Below are 19,769 nucleotides of genomic sequence, written 5' to 3'. Positions count from 1 at the left end.
TATATATATATATATATATATTTCTCTCTAAAAAAATGTTCTCATCTTAATTTACTTTGAAATACATACTCCTTTCATGTTTATAAATTTCTCATGTTAGTTGATAAGTCAACCAATGACTTATTAAAAATATCAAAATGGTGTATGTGAAAAAAATGATGTTATGTTTTTAAATTATTTATAGTTGTATTTTCATTTGTTACTTTTGTGATGTAAAAAATTGTTTGTGCTTTTATTGCAACTAAAAGTAAATTATTTTCAATTTATTGTTATATTTTATTATAGTAAAAGCTTCCATGTCTATTCTTTTATAAGATATTTGTGTGTTAGTAAAATCAAATTAAGAAAAATGTATACACTAATAGTGTATGAGTTTTATATATTATCATTATATTATTAATCGTTCATATTTAATTATTATTGATTTTTTAGAAAAACAATACAAATTAATAATAGATGTTGTACTAATTATGTATAAATTTTAATACTAATAATGAATAGATACTACATTATTTTAGTTTTGGAGTATAACATCATTAAATAACATTAATTACTAATATAATTTTTTGCATTTTTTAATGTAAAATTTAATTTGTCTAATTAATGTTTCAGAAATTCAATCATTGACTCACCATAATTAAGTTTTCTAAAATATGTCAAAATATGACAAATAAATGGATTTGGTTCAATTTCGCATTTGTTTGGTACGATAGAATTAGAGTGAAGAGAAAATAGTGAGAGAGAGTTTGGACAGAAAGTGAAGATTTCTCTCCTTTGGTTGTGGAGGGAGAAGGAGAGGAGAGAATAAAAAACGTGTAGAGCCCACCATATGTTCTTTCTCCTCTAGTGTGGTGAGAAAGTGCAGAAAGAATTGTGATTTTATTTGAAATGTCAAATATACCCTCAAACTTTTATATTTGTTTGTTTTAAAAGTGTAATATATATCTATACTATATATAAAGCCAAAACATGGTGTAACTTATACTATGGTATAATTTTTACTTCCTATTTCACCCTTAATATTATTTAATTTTTACAAAAAAACATATAATCCTAAATAACCACCACAACCTAATAATTAACCATATCTCTCACCTTAAAGTGAACATTATCATAAATAAATAAAAAGTTATAATATAAAGTATACAAAATATAACAAATAGATTCTAATTCTAAAAAATGAAATATATAAAAATTGAATACGTAATACTAACATACAATATTGACGGCAGGCACGTGCCTCTGCACACTAGTGATTCATAGTGTAAAAATTTATACATAGTCAGTGCATCAATCATTATTTATTTGTATTAATTTTATTTAATAGTAAATGATAATCGAAAATGAATAGTGAATAATACAATGACCACGTAGAAAACTCACATGCTAACATTACATACATATTTTTTCTTGCTTTAAATACTATTAACATTAATAAATCTTTTTTAAATATAAAATATTAATTAAAAAATTAAAAAATTAAAAAATTTATTTTTAATTAATAATAAAACAATAATTTTATTTGTCTTTTATTTATTTTAGGGACATTTTTGTCATTTGAACCATAACATCATCCATATCTTCTCATTTTCTATTCAACCAAACAAAAGAGTAAGAGAAGAAAATATTTCTTTCTATTCATTTTCTCTCCTTATTCTCTTATACCAAACAACACAAAAATCTACTCTAATTCTTTTCTGTCTCTTTCTCACCTCTTTCTTTCTCACTTCTTTCTCTCTTCTTATTTTCTCTTGTCAACCAAATGAAGCATTAATGAATGATGTAAAATTATTAATTATAAAGATACATACCATTTTATACAGGAATGCTTGTGTGTGACTCTGACTCAATGGTTGTTCTTTGTTATTAAGGAAATAAAAACATTCTTTTTTTTTGTTTTCTATTGTATTATTTTTATTTTCTGACTTTTGTTTTTAAATAAGAATATTCATTGATCGTTCTTAGTCAATGAAGTGAGGAGAAAGATAAATGTTGTAAAAAAAATATGCTATGAGATCCAAATAAGAATAAAAATAAGAATGATGTAACGATGTTTACCATTGTAAGAAAAAATAGATATTGTTCTTATTTCATATGGAATCGTAATAAATTATAAAATAATATGTTACACTCAAATAAGAATGAAAATATTGTTTGCTATTATGGTTGCTCTAAGAGTATCTTCAATAATAATCCTTAACAAAATAAGGATTGTCCATAAGAAGAATGTGGAACAATTATAAAGTTGACATTTAAGAGCATTCATTTTAATAAACACCCTAATAAATGTGTATTTTCAACCATTTAATAAGGCTCACTTAAATGAGAAGTAGACAAATAGTAGGGTCTATTTATTTAAAGATAAGAGTGAGTTGCACCATTAAGATGAAAAGTAGAATTTTTTTTACTAAAAATGTGAACAATTTATGATAAACTGTGGCCATTTAATACCGATTAGCATTGCCTTATCACTAAACGTATAACATTTTTATTAAATCATTAAATAATAAATAGTGAAAAGCATTTGATATCCAATAGATTCAGAGGTGAGTTTTCTGACATATTTTCATCCTAAGCGAGTTACTTTAGGAATTCTGTTTCCTCTTCTATTCTAATTTCATTCCTTTAATTTCCTGATTACTAGCTTTCATATCTTTTGTAATCTTGATGGATTATAAGGTCCTGGTTTGGGGTTTTTATTTTAGGAAATATATTCTGTATACATTTAGTGACAACTAACTTCAATACTCATGAAGAAAATAAATTTTCATCTAAGTTTCCAATCCCTAATCCACAAAATAAAAAGGTTTCTTATAATACTATATACGACCACGCTGACATAATATGTAAAACCAGCAGCACACTTCAACATGTTTTAGACTTACAACGGCAGCTTTAGTTATTCAATCATATCCATTAGATTCTAGCTCAACTGAACCAAAATATTAGATTCTAGCTCAACTGAACCAGAATATTAGATTCTAGCTCAACTGACCAGAAAAAGCCTAACACTCTCCAAGGCTACAAAACCTGATTTTCTATTTCGAACTAACACTTATCCCCACTAAAAGAGCCATTCCAATTTGCTCCTAAATAGTTGAGAGATGATACCAAGTAGTTAACCTCCTTCATCAATGAAGACGAATTCAACAGTGTATGGTTAGAGAAAGAGATAGAGATCAGGGAGAAAGGTGAAGCAGGTATATTCCATCTCCCTTCATCCTTAAAAAAAAAATATATAACTAAAGCAATGTTTAGTTACTAATCAAGCAAGTTTAGACTAGTTTGTTCTTGCCTTAGATGACCACACACCATTTTCCATGCCACCAGCCCATGAACTCCTTCTCAGCCAAAAAAGCACCATATATGTATAAACCACGGTTGCAAACACAATGAAGACCCCAACATAGACACATGCAGTTGCAGCACAAACATAAAGGTACCTGCGGGATAAATTGATGGTGATAAATAATATCAGAAAATCATAATAAAACTCCATAATACTTTTTCAAAATCTAATATAAAAAATTACAAAGGACTGTTTTGTGTGTCAAACATTAATCAATTTCCAAACACTAGGTTCAGCAAACTCACTTGGGAGAAAAGACACTCCAGATAAATAAATGGTTCCTCATCAACAGTATAACAATTGTGAATGCAGTCAAGAGAACAGAATTCATGCTCAGAGGAACTAGGCATGGAAATCCAAGAAGAGGCTTGAGAAATTCTCCCGAACATTCATCCTTGGTAAATAGTAGACGGTCTGTCACCTTGAGAGAGATGCACAGCACCATACTCAGAAAGAATAACATTGGGGACGCATAAGTAATGATGAACATTAGAAGACCCGACAGGAAGTTTGATTGACTTGAAATTCCCTGCCAATGAATGGTAATACCTTGCTAAGAAAATTGATAATTAATGCATAGCAGAAAATAATGTGCTTTTTAGTCCCTATAATATAGTTCACTTTGATTTTAGTCCCTCAATTGTTTTTGAAGTTTTCATCCCTGCATTTGTTGACTGTTATAGATTTAGTCCTTGAAGTCAACTTTGGATGGAAAATACTGAAATGGCCTCACGGAAGCCTCATAAGCATGGCCACATGGAGATGACATGGATTTTAGGGACTAAAATAAAAGTAATGAATACAAGAAAAGTAAACAGTTCTGCCTCCTCCTTCAAGCTTCAAACCAAAATACAATGAATACAAGAAAAAGTTCAAACATGCCAAACTCTTGCAAAGATACAACCTTTATCAAGTCAGTTTTGGATGGAGATGATGGCTAAGGATGGGGGAGGGTGAACAAGGAAGAGGAAAAGGGTAGGTGGCGGTGGTGGTTGGTTGGGATAGGGAAGAAAGGGCTACAACCAAAGGAGGGAAGGAAATTGGGGAGGTAGATTCAATTTTTTTAATATAAAGAGAGGTATTTCAGTTTAGGTCCCAATAAATATAAATGTTTTGTTTGTGTTTTTAGTTCTTGTTGCTACATGTCATCTATGTGGCAGCCCTAATGTGGCCTCCATTACGCCATGTCAACATTTTCCATCCCAAAGTTGATGTCAAGGACTAAATCCATAGCAAACAACAAATGTGGGGATGAAAAACTAAATAAATTTGAGGGGCTAAAATCAAAGAGACCTATATTTGTAGGGACTAAATATACTTAAGCCTTAAAAAATTACAAAGACAGGAGGAAACATTACAATAAAAGCTCCAGCCACATCAATGGTTGCTAGCGTATTGCTGTTCCCAAGAGCAAAATGGCCGGCCATTCCCAGATTGTATAGCATGGCAATCTACAAAATGCACAGTATCAGCACCTGATTTGCATTTTGAAACCTTGAACTCATTTAACTACTCATTATGCATCAAAGGGTTTTTATGAAGAAAAAAACATCAAGCTAAAATGCAAGATGTGTAGAAACAAATACAAGTGAAATTATCTTAGTGCAATTTGCTATAGTATCAATCAACTATAGCAAGTTCAAAATTGTACAAATATTTTAATCTTGGTAGAAAGTAAAGTTAAAGATATTAACATCAATAGTTCAATACTATATATGGTTCATTTGCAAGTTGAGTTTTGGAGGGAAAGTAAGGGAAATGGAAGGCTGAGAAGCCATAACATATACTTGTGAGATGATTGTGAAACCTTCCCTTCCCTTCCTTTTCTTAATGTAAAAAGATAAAAGATAAAAAGGAATGAAGAGAAATATTATTGAAAAAATTGCTAATAGAAGAGCTTATCCCTTTAAATAGAGGGAAAGCAACAAAAAATATAAAACAGATTAGTAACAATTAGCACATGCTAATTGTTAATTGGCACATGTTAATTGCTTCAGCAAAACTTAACCAACTCTATTCTCTAATATACCCCCCTGAAACTGAGGGTAGTTGACTAAGGATGCTAAGTCAACTACTTTAAGTTGCTTTCTTAGAGTTAGAAATCTATCAGTAGCCAAAGGCTTAGTGAGCACATCAGCAGTCTGAAAATCAGAGGAGATGTGTTTCACTTGAAGAGACTTGACTTGAATCCTATCTCTTACAAAAAAGAGATCAAGCTCTATATGTTTAGTTCTGTTGTGGAGAACAGGATTGTGAGACATGCTCACAGTGCTGAGATTGTCACACAAAATGAGAGGAATTTGATGAGGAATCTTGAGTTCTGATAGCAAGGACTCAATCCAAATCATTTCTTGAGCAGCAAGGGCCAAACTTCTGTACTCAGCTTCAGTGCTTGATCTGGAGACTGTTTGCTGTTTCTTGGACCATCAAGTAACCAGATTAGGCCCAACAAACAAGCAGACCCCTGATACAGATTTTCTGTCATCAGGGTCAGTGGCCCAATTTGCATCACATAAGCCTGTGAGAGTGATGGGAAGTGAGGAGACTGATACAACAACCTTGAGATGTATGCCAAAGCTGAGAGTTCCTTGTAGATATCTTAGAATCCTTTTTACAGCAACCCAATGTTGGTCAAGGAGATTACCCATAAACTGACACACCCTATTCACACTGTAAGCTAAGTCAGGCCTAGTGATTATATCATATTGGAGAGCTCCAACAATTGATCTGTACAAAGTAGGATTGTCAAATTGTTTGGACTCTGATTTGGATAATCTGCAAGTTGTTGCCATGGGAGTAATGCTGGATTTGGCAGATTCCATATTGGCTTTCTGGAGAAGATCTTTAATGTACTTGGTTTGAGTGAGGAACAGAGAGCCATCTTGAAGATGTTTAACTTCAATGACTTCAATGCCTAGAAAGTAGTCTAAATTTCCTAGGTCATTGAGAGCAAAAGCAGAGCTTAGTTTGTGAACTAGAGCAACAATTTGACTGTGTGATGACCCAGTGATGATTAGTCATCCACATAGATTAAGACAAAGAGTTGGTATGTACTAGTGAGAGAAATAAACAGAGAGTTATCACATCTACTGTTTTGAAAGCCTAGTTGAAGAAGGGTGCCTTTAAATTTCTCAAACCATTGTCTAGGTGTTGTTTGAGACCATACAATGCCTTGTGTAACTTGCATACAGTTGTTTTATCACCATTTTGAAAGCCAATAGGTTGGGACATATATACCTCTTCATTGATGACACCATTTAGGAAGACATTGTTTATGTCAAGCTGCTGAATAGTCCACCCATAAGTGACAGCAAGAGTGAGTAGAACCCTTATTGTGACAGGTTTGACTACAGGTGAGAAAGTCTCATTGTAGTCAACTCCTGGTTGTTGATGGAAGCCTTTGGCAACTAACCTGACTTTATATTTGTTGATAGAACCATCAGGGTTCTCTTTAATCCTGAATATCCACTTGCAACCAATTGCCTTTTTATGTGGAGGTAAGGGAACCAGGGACCAGGTTCCTAGTTTAAGAAGAGCATCATACTCTTCTTGCATAGCACTTTTCCAAACAGGACTGAGAAGGGCCTCTTTAGGATTGGAGGGTTCAGACTGGACCAAAAAGAGGCTTGCAAGATTAGGCAAGATGGATTTATTTATGCCAGCCTTGGACCTTGTGATCATAGGATGAGGAGGTTGAGGGTCAGGGGTTAAAGATGATGAGGAGGAGGGAGGAAGAGTAGTGGAGGATAAGGGAGATATGGAGGTGGATGAATAAGAGGATGAGGGATTAATAGGGTCATTTAAAATTGCAGTGTCTGAAATAGGTGTGAGGGGAAGGGTGAATTTTGAGTAGGGTTAATGTGATTGAGGGCAGATGTTGCTTTGAGAAATTGTGCGCAGTTGGGCCCTGAGTTGCTTGCTTCTAGCCTTGGTGTGGGCATTGCAAAATGTATGAAGGTCAGCCCACAATTGACAAGATGATGTGCACCCAAAGACTCTTGTGTGTAAGGAGTCAGAGATGGAGTTGAGGATCCAGGCAAAGATGGTTTGATCCTGCTCCTCCCAGCTGAGGAATGTAAGATTAATGTGATGATGAGTGCTATCAAAGTCAGAGAGAAATTTGGGTGGAACATCAGTGGGGAGAATGAATCGTATTGCTCTGTTGGATCTTAGAACATAGAGCATGAATTGGCTCCAAGTGAGATAGTTTTTCTCACTGAGCTTTGTAGAGGGTATGGGAAGAGAGAAAGATGGAGAATGTGCTCGAATAGAAGGAGCAGAGGAATGGGAAGGTGGAGGGGTGGAGGGATCTGAGGCAGTGGCCATTAGGGCGAGTGATACCATGTAAAAAGATAAAAGATAAAAAGGAATGAAGAGAAATATTATTGAAAAAATTGCTTTTACAATAGAAGAGCTTATCCCTTTAAATAGAGGGAAAGCAATAGAAAATATAAAACAGATTAGTAACTGCATAAAGCAGTTACTAACATTAACAACTTTCAGCATGTGCAAATAACAATTAGCACATGCTAATTGTTAATTGGCACATGTTAATTGCTTAAGCAAAACTTAACTAACTCTATTCTCTTATAAGAAAGCAGAAAGTAAAGACGAGAGAGAGAGAAGAGAGAACTGAACTTTTTGTAAGAATTTTATTATCTTCAATGTGTCTAAAAGAGAAGCAAAGAGCTACTTATATAGTAGCTGAAATACAAGCTAAAGCCCAAACAAATTTGGCAATACACTTAATCAGTTATAACAAACTAACTGACTGACTAAATGCTATATTCTAATATGCCCCCTTGAATTGGAGGGAGCTAATTTTAGGGCTGCCATAACCAATTAAGTAGAAGAATTGACTTCAAGCACTTGAAGTTGATTTCTCAGAGTCACAAATTGATTGTTGGAGAGAGCTTTTGTGAGAATATCTGCTGTTTGAAATTTAGATGGAACATGCTTCACTGAAAGAGTTTTGTTCTGAACTTTGTCTCTGACAAAATAAAGATCCAGTTCTATATGTTTAGTCCTATTATGTAAGACTGGATTATGTGACATAGCAATGGTGCTTAGATTGTCACAAAAAATAGTTTGAGTTTGATAAGTGCAATGAAGCTCCTTGAGAAGAGATTCCAGCCACATTAATTCCTGAGAAGCTAAAGCCAAACTTCTGTACTCTGCCTCTGTGCTAGACCTGGATATCGTTTGTTGCTTCTTTGACCACCACGTGACTAGATTTGGTCCAAGATAAAGGCAAGCACCAGAAGTGGATTTTCTATCATCTATATCCGAAGCTCAATCAGCATCACAGTAGGCAATGAGAGGAAGATCAGAATGAGTATTAACAGAGGTTATAGTTAGACCTAAGTGTTTGGTTCCTTGAAGATACCTAAGGATTCTCTTAACAACAGTCCAATGAGAGTTTAGAGGTTTAGATAGGAACTGACAAACGTTGTTTACAGAGTAGGTAATGTCAGGTCTAGTAACAGTGGCATATTGTAAGGCTCCAACGATTGACCTATAGAAGGTAGGATCCTCAAACTCATCTGAACCATACTTTGTGAGTTTGCAATTTGTAGCCATGGGAGTTATGCTAGCTTTGGAAGTGGACAGATTTGCCTTGTTAAGGAGATCTCTAACATATTTGGACTGAGACAAGAAAAGGGATCCATTTTTCTGATGTTTAACTTCAATGCCCAAGAAAAAGTCCAAGGGTCCTAGCTGTTTTAGAGCAAAGGTACAACTGAGGTCCTTAATAACTTGTTTAACAAGAGAAGGAGAAGATCCAGTCACTATGATGTCATCCACATAGACTAAGATATAGAGTTGATGAGTGTCAGATATATGAATGAACAAAGAGTTATCACACTTGCTGATTTTAAACCCAAGTTTGAAAAGAGAACCCTTTAATCTTTCAAACCATTGTCTTGGGGCTTGTTTTAAACCATAAATGGCTTTGTGCAACTTGCAGACTAAAGCTTTATCCCCTGTTGAAAATCTACAGGTTGAGTCATATACACTTATTCATTTAGGATTCCATTAAGGAATGCATTGTTAATGTCTAGTTGTTCAATCATCCACTGATGAGAGATAGCTAGAGTTAGTAATACTCGTATGGTAACTGGTTTTACTACAGGAGAAAACGTTTCAGTGTAGTCAACTCCCTGTCGTTGATGAAAGCCTTTGGCAACAAGTCTTGCTTTGTACTTGTTGATAGTGCCATCTGGATTCTCTTTGATTCTGAACACCCATTTACAACCAATGGTTTGTTTATGAGGAGGAAGAGGCACCAGAGACCAGGTTCCTAGGGCCATCAGAGCATCATATTCAACCTGCATGGCTTGCTGCCAAACTGGTTCAGCAAGGGCAGCCTTAGCATTGATAGGTTCACAACTGCTTAAGTGAACTCTGGGAGCAGTGACTTGAAGAATGCCAGATTTAGACCTGGTTTGCATTGGATGAGAAGAAGTGACCATAGGGAGGGAATTAGAATCCCTGGATGGAGTGATGGAGGGAGAGTACTCAGAACCCGAGGGAATAGGGACAGAAGGTGAAGGAATTGAAACATCAGGAGAAGCAGAAGACTCACTGTCAAAACCAAGGGAAGCAGGGGATGACACGAAAGGAGGAACAGAACTCGAAGGATGAACAATAGGAGAAGGAGGACTAGGAATTGACGGTTCAGGACAAGAAACTATGCAAGGAGTAGGATGAAAGGATGTAAGCATTGAAGAATCACTGAGAGGAATGACACTCTGCTTGGGTGGCTCACTGCTATAGGGAAAAATATGTTCATTGAAGAGAACATCTTTTGAAATAAAGATCTTGCTATCTTGAGAAAGACATTTGTATCCTTTATGATTTAGTGAGTATCCAAGAAAGGTGCACTCTAAACTTCGAGGACTAAGTTTGTGTTTGTTGAAAGGCCTAAGTAAAGGATAACAAGCACAACCAAAGACTTTTAGAAAGCTATAATCAGGAAGATGACCAAATAAAATTTGATGAGGAGATTTGTGTTTGAGAGTATAAGAGGGAAGTCTGTTGATGAGAAAAACAGACGTAACAAAGGCATGGTCCCAAAATGACATAGGTAGGTGAGCATGACTCAGTAAAGTAAGGCCAGTGTCAACTATATGCCTATGTTTGCGTTCGACTGTACCTTGCTGATGATGCGTGTGAGGGCAGGATAGTCTATGCACAATTCCTAGAGTTTTTAAGAAGGTAGTAAACGGACGAAATTCCCCTCCAAAATCACTCTGAACAGCTTTGATAGAGTGATTAAACTAACTATGTACATATTTGAGAAAATACTGAAACACAGTAAGTGTTTCAGATTTTAGCTTTAAAAGAAAAATCCATGTGTGTTTGCTAAAAGCATCCACAATGGACAGATAATAGCGGAATCCTGAACCTGAGTAAACAGGTGCAGGGTCCCATAGGTCCACATAAACTAAAGCAAAAGGAGAATTATAAACAGTAGTAGAACTAGGAGCATGAAGTTTGTGAGCCTTACCCATACAGCAGGAAGAACAGAAATCAATTAAAGTTTTATTGACAAGAGGAATCTTATATTGAGTCAAAACACTTTTTACAATTGCTTCATGAGGATGACCTAAACGGGAATGCCACAAAGAAAAGGTAGAAATAGTACTTGTTGAATTACAATGACCTAAAACAGATTTATTACAAGTAGAATTATGCAAACCATCATGCACAACAGTGTGAGGAAGAGTGGAAGGAGAACAGTGAGACTTAGAGCTTGAAGCAAGACCATGAAAGGCATAGAGTCCTTCCTTGGTGAGAGAATCATGAAGTAAAATTTCATTAGTAACCTGAGATTTCACAAAACAAGCATTAGGATGAAATTCAAAGTAGCAAGAATTTTCTCTAGCAAACTAAGAAACACTTAAAAGATTCTGTGATAGAAGGAACTAGAAGGAGATTATGAAGGGAAAGAGTAATTTCAGAATTGAGATTAGAGGTAAATGAGGAGTTTCCAGCAGATTTAATTGGAATTCCAATACCATTACCCATATAAATTTGATCATGACCAAATGACTCAACCGGTTCATGCAGCAAGGAGGCATCAGCAGTTAGATGATTTGTAGCTCCAGAGTCTGGATACCAGGTGACACGTCTTGAGTCACGGGGAGGAGGAGCTTCACGATGTGTAGCTTGAGCAGTCATGGCAAATTGTTGATGAGGGAATTGGTGTCCAGAGTATGGACCAGGCCCAAGAAGGGAATTCCCAATTTGATGAGAAGAAAACTGTCCAGGTTGACCATTGTTAAAATCCGTGGGGTAATCTGGATAAAATGGGTCGGATAATAACGAGGAGGCCCAATGTTGGAGTTAATAGAGTTGTAGTGGGAATATGGAGGTTGACGTGGCATGTAGTTAGGTGAAACGGATTGCACGTGTTGACCAACGTACGTTAGTGACCCCCCCATAGTTCAGAGGCGCATAGTAGCAAGCGCTGACGTCATGACCACTCCTATTACAATAAACACAGAAAAGAGAAGAGGAACGTCCAGAAACTCTTCCACCACGATACCGACCATTAAAATTCCCACGACGACCACGATTTGCACCTCTATAGTATCCAGAATTGCCAAATCCAGCAAATGAAGGAGATTGAAACTCAGATCTAGGAGAATAATATGACGGAGGAGCCATTGAATTAGGACGAACTTGAGACGATACCTGTTTGGATGAACTCGGTGAAGATTCTGAAGCGAGATTTACTGACAAAGCATCAGACAGAGCTTTGTGCTTATTCTTCTCAAGTCTGGATTCATAGGTCAGAAGAAAAGATTCAAGGTTGTGAATTGATGGAGGTTCAATTTGACTCTCAATAAAGGTGATTATAGGCTGATATTCTTCATTGAGACCATCCAAGACATAGTCAATGTGTTCAGAACTAGAGATCGGTGTTCCAATGAAGATCAATGCATCAACTAATCCTTTGATCTTAGTGAAATACTCAGAAAAGGAAGACGATCCTTGCGAGATAGAGCGAAGTTGTGAACGCAGTTGTCGGCTTCGAGCTTTAGTTTGAGAGTTACAATAGGCTTCAAGTTCTTCCCATAACTGCCACGAATGTGTGCAACCTACAACACGAGGTTGCAAACTTTCAGCAAGAGAATTCAGAATCCATGACAAAATCGTTTGATCCACTTCTTCCCAACGAAGATAGGCAAGATTCACTTTGTTGATTAGACGATCATCGTCATTCAGAAATCGGTGAGGAATTTCGGTTCCTAACACAAATCGATTTGCGCGATTTGATGTTAGGGTTGCAAGCATGAAATGCCTCCAAACCAAATAGTTTTTCTCGGTTAGCTTCATCGAAGGAATCGGAAGAGTAAGGGGAGAAGAAACAACTTGAATCGGTGACGCAGCGGAAGGAGAGAACGGAGGAGAAGAAGGAGAGGTCCTAGTGCTGGTGGTGGCAGCCATGGTGGCGTGATACCATATAAGAAAACAGAAAGTAAAGACGAGAGAGAGAAGAGAGAACTGAACTTTTTGTAAGAATTTTATTATCTTCAATGTGTCTAAAAGAGAAGCAAAGAGCTACTTATATAGTAGCTAAAATACAAGCTAAAGCCCAAACAGATTTGGCAATACACTTAATCAGTTATAACAAACTAACTGACTGACTAAATGCTATATTCTAATATCTCTAATACTTAAATTCCTTCCAAAACCCAACCTTAAAGATACTCATACTCTACCATAAATTTCACCTGAACCTGATTTTAGTAATGTGCATGCCCCCATTTTAGCTGCAATCAGTGATGGACAAATAGCTCAAGCATGTTTAAGCACAAGAGCTATCAGAACTTCACTGCCTTAAGGCAGGATATATGTCCAGAGTGAGAATAGCTTGCTGGCACACATGCCTATCTAAATATAAAAACCCATATATCCCATTCTTATAAACAAAAGGTACATTCAGTCAACTAATGATAAATATGATGTGTTATAGATTTTAAGCAAATAGAGGCATGTAAAAAGCCAAGCACACACAAAAGATTAACAAACAAGAAGCTATAAATCTGAAAACATGTACAGGGGAAGCTAAAATTTGAACAGAGGGAAGTCGGGGCTCTAGGGTATAAGGGATGCATTTGAAATGAATACATAATAATAATAATCCAGGCGCTAAGCTACAGATAGCTATTATCTAAGTGAAAGGAAATAAAAAGTATACAAGGATATGCGGTCTGGCGCCTGTGTTATCTATTACTTCCATGTAACTTTACCCTCAGTAGCTAAGTTAAGACACCTTATTTTGAAAACAATTTAGAATAAAATATAAAATCTTTATCTCTTCTTCATGCATAACATATAATTACCTGTCAAATGTCTGTAACATATAACTTATGTTGATTAGGCATAATAGTCTACGTGTTATAAATATCCGTTTTTTTAGAAAATTACAAAACATGGGTGATATTGCCTGGAAACTTTACCACAGTATGTGAACACTATGCCATATAGCAAAAGTCCATATGTAGAACTTCAATAACCCCCATATACTTATGATTGCTGTGCAATTGCTTTAAGTGATAGCACCACATTCTAGAGCCCAAAACCAATTTGCTACAAATATAAAGAAAAAACAATTTCTTCATAACATCTTGCAACTAACCTCAACCCACTGCTTATGAAGTGACCCACTGAAAGAAAAAGTAAGCATGCTGGCCAGGACTTGAACAAAAAGTAGCAACACAGGCATTGCATTTATGGGTTGTTGAAGCAACAACTGCAGAAGACACCATGAAGTTATATACACACAACCCACCACATATAAGGAATCTTTTAATACCAAAGGGGCAGAGGTAGAAATGTAGAAATTCTGTCTTGAGCACGTTTCAGGAGTTTTAATATGCATAATCCATGGCAAAACCAATACAGCTGTAACAGTGGTGATTCCCAGAATAGCATAGAATATTTGTATTGATATGATGGCATCCTTATTGTATGATGAAGACATGTCCTGATGTTTCATAAAATGATGCAATACCAAGAAACCAGACATTAACAAGCCCGACCCAATCATCATTTTGACTTTTGTTTTGGACCCCATTAAGTACAATACAGATATGCCTAAAATGATTATCATGACACACGATGCTATCTGGATCAAGTTTATATAATGACTGTCAGCCTGCTCAAGCCACTTAGAAATGTCAGGAAGGTTAGTCCAATTCACACCACCTTGATGCCAACCTCTCAAAATTCTTCCAGCACAAAGAATAAGGAACAACAAACCCATTTGGCACCCTGATATATTGTTTGTTGTCTTTATTGAACTGAGAAAACCATGTGCTTTATCACACTCAAAAGACTGCACTGCTTTCCGAAGAAATAACAAGCTAATTGTGGATGTTAGAAAATGCCAAATATAATGCTCTTCCTCAATCATGGAACTTGATCCCATACTAATGACAAGGATCATGATGCTAAACAAAATGAACACTTCATCAGACTTCCATGGCTTCATATAATTGCCGAGGTCTTGTGTTCCCCCAGCAGAAACGTCTTTGTGGATGACGAATACAAGTCTCAGCAGTATCAAGCATGATGTGATCAAAGCAGCAACTCCAAAAAGAAGTAAATTAATTGGTTTCTACACAAACAATTGTCATGAGAAATAATAGGGAAGTGAGAAAACTAAAAGAGAAGCTTTAAAGACAAAACAGTCAACGGAATGGAAATATTAACTCAAAACTGGCTATAGATACTCCCAAACTATATTCCAGGTTAGTTAGGTCAAGAACTTTCAACTCAAAAGATCATACATACATCAGTTGCTTTGTGAGATAGCCACTCACTTGCTTTGCTCAGAAACTCGTGGTATGCTGCAACAATGTTGTTGTACCCTTCAGTACTATTAGACCTAAAAAATAAATTGCAAATAAAAAAAGTTCACAAATTTCCTGTGTAATCTTTTAGAACTTGGAAAAACAGAGTCATACCTGGTGACTACTTCAGCCTTCCAGGCATCATGAGCAGTAGCAGCATTTAAATATAAGAAGCAAAACAACTTCTCCATGCTACCTTTGCATTCACTAATTGTGTGTCCACTACTAGTAACGAAGGCATCACATGGAAAATTTCTACAAGACAAACCAGGCAACTGTGCTTGAAGCAATCTGAATAACTGCCATGAGTTTAACTGCAGTGCCCTCAACTTTTGGACATCTAGCCCACCAAAGATGTACCCAAAAAGAAAACGGAAAAAACATTAGACACACCCCACATAAAATCCTAAAAGAAATAATGAAAGCACATGGTAAAAAATGTCATGTCACCTGTTCAGTTTGTTTGATAAATAGACAGGTATAGACAGACTGATAAAGAAAGATGACCAACCTGTCATAGAGTCAATCATTTGAGGGATCAAAACACCAACATTGTTTTTTGGAATAGGCACACCAAACAGTAAAGCTAATGTTGGTGCAATATCAACCTGGCATATTAATATGATATAAACTTCAGACATATTTAACCACGTACTACCCAGGATCTTTAGTTAAATGCTCTATTGTGATTAAATAAGTGGTCAGATAGTGTTAGGTTTAAGACAAACAAGCAAACAGTGAGAACAGTTTGATAAAAGGTTTGATGTGCGGATGCATCAGGGTGAAAGCTGGCTTATATGCTAAATGCAAGATTCTCTCATGACTTGAAAACTGTTACAACAGCCCATTCAAGTTCAAGAGAAAACAAGAAAACTATCAACATTGGCTAGTCTGGGTGGGCTACAGCCTACAAGCAAGCATAGTTACATTACCTGAAAAACTGTGTTGTGATTGGATAATGCATGGTTACAGGCATGGTTTTTTGGGCTAATGAATAGAGCAAGAGAGTCTGTTTCCTCATATGAGGAACCCCCGTGATTACCATTTTCAGTCATTCCATGGTCACTGACTATAACCTGTATAACCATTTGCAGTAAAAAGATTAATTAAGATTTGATTCTTGACTGAACTCAGTCTCCGCAGTAGTATAAAATAATAGCTACATAAGTGAAAATAGAAAACATCAACTACACTTCAAAGTAAAAAATTGCAGCGGCAAAAGGCTACAAATGATTTACACAATGGTAAGTACAGACTTCAAGAGCAGTAAGGAGATATGACGGAGGTATAGAAACAACGATAACACTTGCAAATCGGTATTCCCAAATATTCTAGATTTAATAGATATTTTTATATGGTGGTAACAGACAAGTTCAATTGTGTCTTCCTGAAATCACTATATTATTGACAACTCTGAAACAAAGCCAAGGGCTGCCTGTTTCTCATTAAGTTAAATGCAAGCTTTAAAAAGAGCTGAAGCATGTGTCTTGTTTTCTTATGCAAGCATATGTGCAGGATCACAGAAGCAAATACATCCTGAGTTAAAATTGAAGATAAAATCCAATAGGGAAAGTCTCCTTCATATTAAAGTCTATAAATGACCACACTAGAATAAACAAATTCATATGAATTGTGTAATACAGAAATAAAAAAGAGTAAGAAACACTAAAAGATAGCCACAAACCAGAAGTGTCTGCCCCTGACCATTTTGTAGATTTTGCAGGGTATTCATATGTATCATCTTCACTACTTCATCCATTTCAGAAAGTTTTGAAGCCATTAACACACTGAGACAGCAAATGTCTAAGTGAAGCTTAGAGAACATAATGACAATACATGTATAGAGCAAAGAAATAATGATGATACCTGTTGCGACCACCAGTATGTCCCACATGATCCAGGCCTAGATAATGAAGAATCTAAAATAACCTCAGGAAAATATGTATAAATGAAATTAAATATTCACACAAAAGCATCATGAAATTTAGAAAATTCATCACAACTGGGGGGGAGGGGGACAAAAAAACATAGGGTGAGCATATTTTCAATCAGAAATACAAAGCGGTACAACTTTTCAAAAATTCTAACTGAAAATAATCACAAATAGAAATTCAAATAACATTAAAGAGGAACAAAATTATGAAATGGTACTTACCAGAAAATCCCAATCATCTCTGCTAAGTTCACCATTGAGATGCCGAGACACATTTTGATCTACTTGCACAGTATCTTTAACCTATAGTGACAAGAGGCTTCAGAAAAACCATAAAAATATACAGTACCTATTTTTAATATATACGCTTATGACCACGAAAAAAATGTTATATAAAGAGACATTCTGCCTTCACCCTGAGAATCGAGAATTAAAAATCATTGATGAGAAATGCAAATGAAGCTGAGAGGTAAATAAAACTCCTTCGTATGCATAAAATAATGTTTAAGTGATTACTGATGACCACTTGAGTATTGGCTTCAGGGGAACAAGATCATGTTATGCTGATATGTACATTGAAGACTTACAAAAAAACTGTTAACTCCATCATGCCTGTGAAATAATCCAGGAAATAACTTGAGCCAGGTATCATCACCATGCATAACCATTTTCTGTCCACTCCTGAAGAACTGTGCTGCAACACAACGATATGGATACCAGTTCACAGAAGAATCAATAATATGGTCAATTTTTCGAACATGGTTGCCACCACTAACCAAGAAGATTGTCATCTAAATAAGCCTGGGTATTAAAGTTGAAAGCCACATCCAGAAAACCCCCAATTGCTCCAGACACCATGGCCTGGAATGACATATAAAAAATATAAATGAGAAGAGGTTGGGAAAAGGAAAGCAAACCAAACCCATAGATCAGACACTCTCCTTTAATACTTCCACATTAGAAACAGGGAAGGGCACTAACCTTCAAACGAGGCATGGTGACCGTTGGAGCTGCAGCTATTGCATGATATCCAACACCCACACACTTTGCCAACAATGACTGTGTATATGGCATAGCTTCCATAAAAGCCTTGCCTGGAGGCTGACCCTTCTTGCCTAGCACAAATTCTGCTGGAAGACCATCAATGACCTACAGTAAAATGATTGAATGAGACAAATTAGTATATTTAACGATGCCTCACACCTGAACAACCAAAATATACAAATGACCAAATCATAGAGCTCGGCAAATTTAATTTTCTGGCAATTGTACGCACCATTATGATGAGCCGATCATATGAAGGAGGAATCTCAGATGCTTCCTACACAAATATCATTTTCTAAATTTATCAGTAAAAACAGAACTGGAAGCAGAACTAGGAATTGGATTAATTTGAATCCTTATGACTAAACAAATCTCTAAGAATGGTTTCCTAGGAAGCACAAATACAACATAGGACGGAAGATACGAAATGAGGATGAGAGTACAACAAATTTTAAAAATTATAGAACACAACTTGGCTACAAGATATAAAATCAGAACCATATTGATATTTTTAAAGTTTATATCGATGTTTGTATATGTATACATAAAAAATGGTAACTCTTATGTAGTTATTGCAGTATTTCCATTCACAATGATATAAAATTGGTAGAAAGAAAGTATAAAAAATTGGTAAAAAGAAAGTATAAAATCAAATGCCTGATACAACAGCTTAAGGCGGTCGGGAGAAAGAGAAGCGTCGCTTTGATTTGCAATGCCATTGTTGTCGCAGGTTGGTGATTGGAAACTCTCGGAACCACTAACATAGAAAGGAAATCATTGAATCTGAATGGAAAAACGGTTCCGGAAATCTAACAAGAGGAGAAAGAAACGTTAATAATGTTGACGGAAGTACCTGTGGCCAGAGAGAGTTGGTTTGACAGGGAAGAAGCCGAAGACGAAGATGGAGAGACCGATAAATTGGATTATAATTGCTCCTATGGTGAAGAGTGTCAGCTTAGTGCAAGAAATCGAAGACATTTTTTTTTACCAAAGAAAATGAGGGAGAGAAAGGAACGTTTTGTTTTAATGGTATCAAATACATCTAAACAGATTTATATAAATTAATTAGGTAGTCTAAAATCAAATCTAAATATAATATATAAATTGATTTGTTTAGATTTATTAGATTATTATTATCCTAAAATCAAATCTTAGAGTGACACGTAGATAGATTTGTTTAGATTTTAGAAAAAAATGATGTGTATATAAAGTTATAAACAATGTAGTATAGAGCAATAAAACATTTGAATCTATTCTTTTACACAGCATGAGAAAATGTGTACACATTACTACCGAAAGTGAAGGTTCTATAATATGTTTAAGGAAGAAAAAATTTTCTGATAATTTAAATTTTGAATATGGGCTTTATGTACTCCAGTTCAAATATAACTTGATTTTTATATCACAATTGTTAGATGACACAAATTGTAATATTCAGTTTACTGGTTATTTATATGCTACAGAGTGCAGAACCTGGAAGATGCTGATTGGTTCCGATTAATAAAGAAATGGACCAAACTTAGAAGTATGACACATCTCTTCTGGAAAACAAAGAAACAACACACCATTTTGTTTG

General features: G+C 35.5%; 1 protein-coding gene across 4 annotated transcripts in view; it reads right to left on the bottom strand.

Annotated features, from left to right (window-relative positions):
• The window catches only part of LOC109349150 (GPI ethanolamine phosphate transferase 2), a 20,953-nt gene extending 1,742 nt beyond the window's left edge, over window positions 1-19,211 (bottom strand). The window contains exons 1-17 of one of the 4 annotated variants that reach the window (XM_019589852.1): window positions 19,047-19,211; window positions 18,851-18,950; window positions 18,426-18,470; window positions 18,131-18,298; window positions 17,926-18,010; window positions 17,737-17,843; window positions 17,372-17,452; window positions 17,083-17,135; window positions 16,901-17,003; window positions 16,149-16,292; window positions 15,728-15,824; window positions 15,331-15,556; window positions 15,158-15,251; window positions 14,001-14,981; window positions 4,708-4,800; window positions 3,595-3,878; window positions 3,274-3,443 (exon numbers count right to left, since the gene is read on the bottom strand). In XM_019589852.1, coding sequence (XP_019445397.1) covers window positions 3,281-3,443; window positions 3,595-3,878; window positions 4,708-4,800; window positions 14,001-14,981; window positions 15,158-15,251; window positions 15,331-15,556; window positions 15,728-15,824; window positions 16,149-16,292; window positions 16,901-17,003; window positions 17,083-17,135; window positions 17,372-17,452; window positions 17,737-17,843; window positions 17,926-18,010; window positions 18,131-18,298; window positions 18,426-18,470; window positions 18,851-18,950; window positions 19,047-19,171 — 2,949 coding nt within the window. In that variant the 5' untranslated portion in view covers window positions 19,172-19,211 and the 3' untranslated portion in view covers window positions 3,274-3,280. Of the gene's footprint in view, window positions 1-3,116; window positions 3,444-3,594; window positions 3,879-4,707; window positions 4,825-14,000; window positions 14,982-15,157; window positions 15,252-15,330; window positions 15,557-15,727; window positions 15,825-16,148; window positions 16,293-16,900; window positions 17,004-17,082; window positions 17,136-17,371; window positions 17,453-17,736; window positions 17,844-17,925; window positions 18,011-18,130; window positions 18,299-18,425; window positions 18,471-18,850; window positions 18,951-19,046 lie in introns of those variants that run through there. The other 3 variants (XM_019589853.1, XM_019589855.1, XM_019589854.1) reach the window with 3 other exon arrangements.

Source organism: Lupinus angustifolius, chromosome LG06, assembly GCF_001865875.1.
Source record: "Lupinus angustifolius cultivar Tanjil chromosome LG06, LupAngTanjil_v1.0, whole genome shotgun sequence".
In the NCBI taxonomy this organism is placed as follows: Eukaryota; Viridiplantae; Streptophyta; class Magnoliopsida; order Fabales; family Fabaceae; genus Lupinus; species Lupinus angustifolius.
This window is presented reverse-complemented; position numbering and strand designations above follow the sequence as displayed.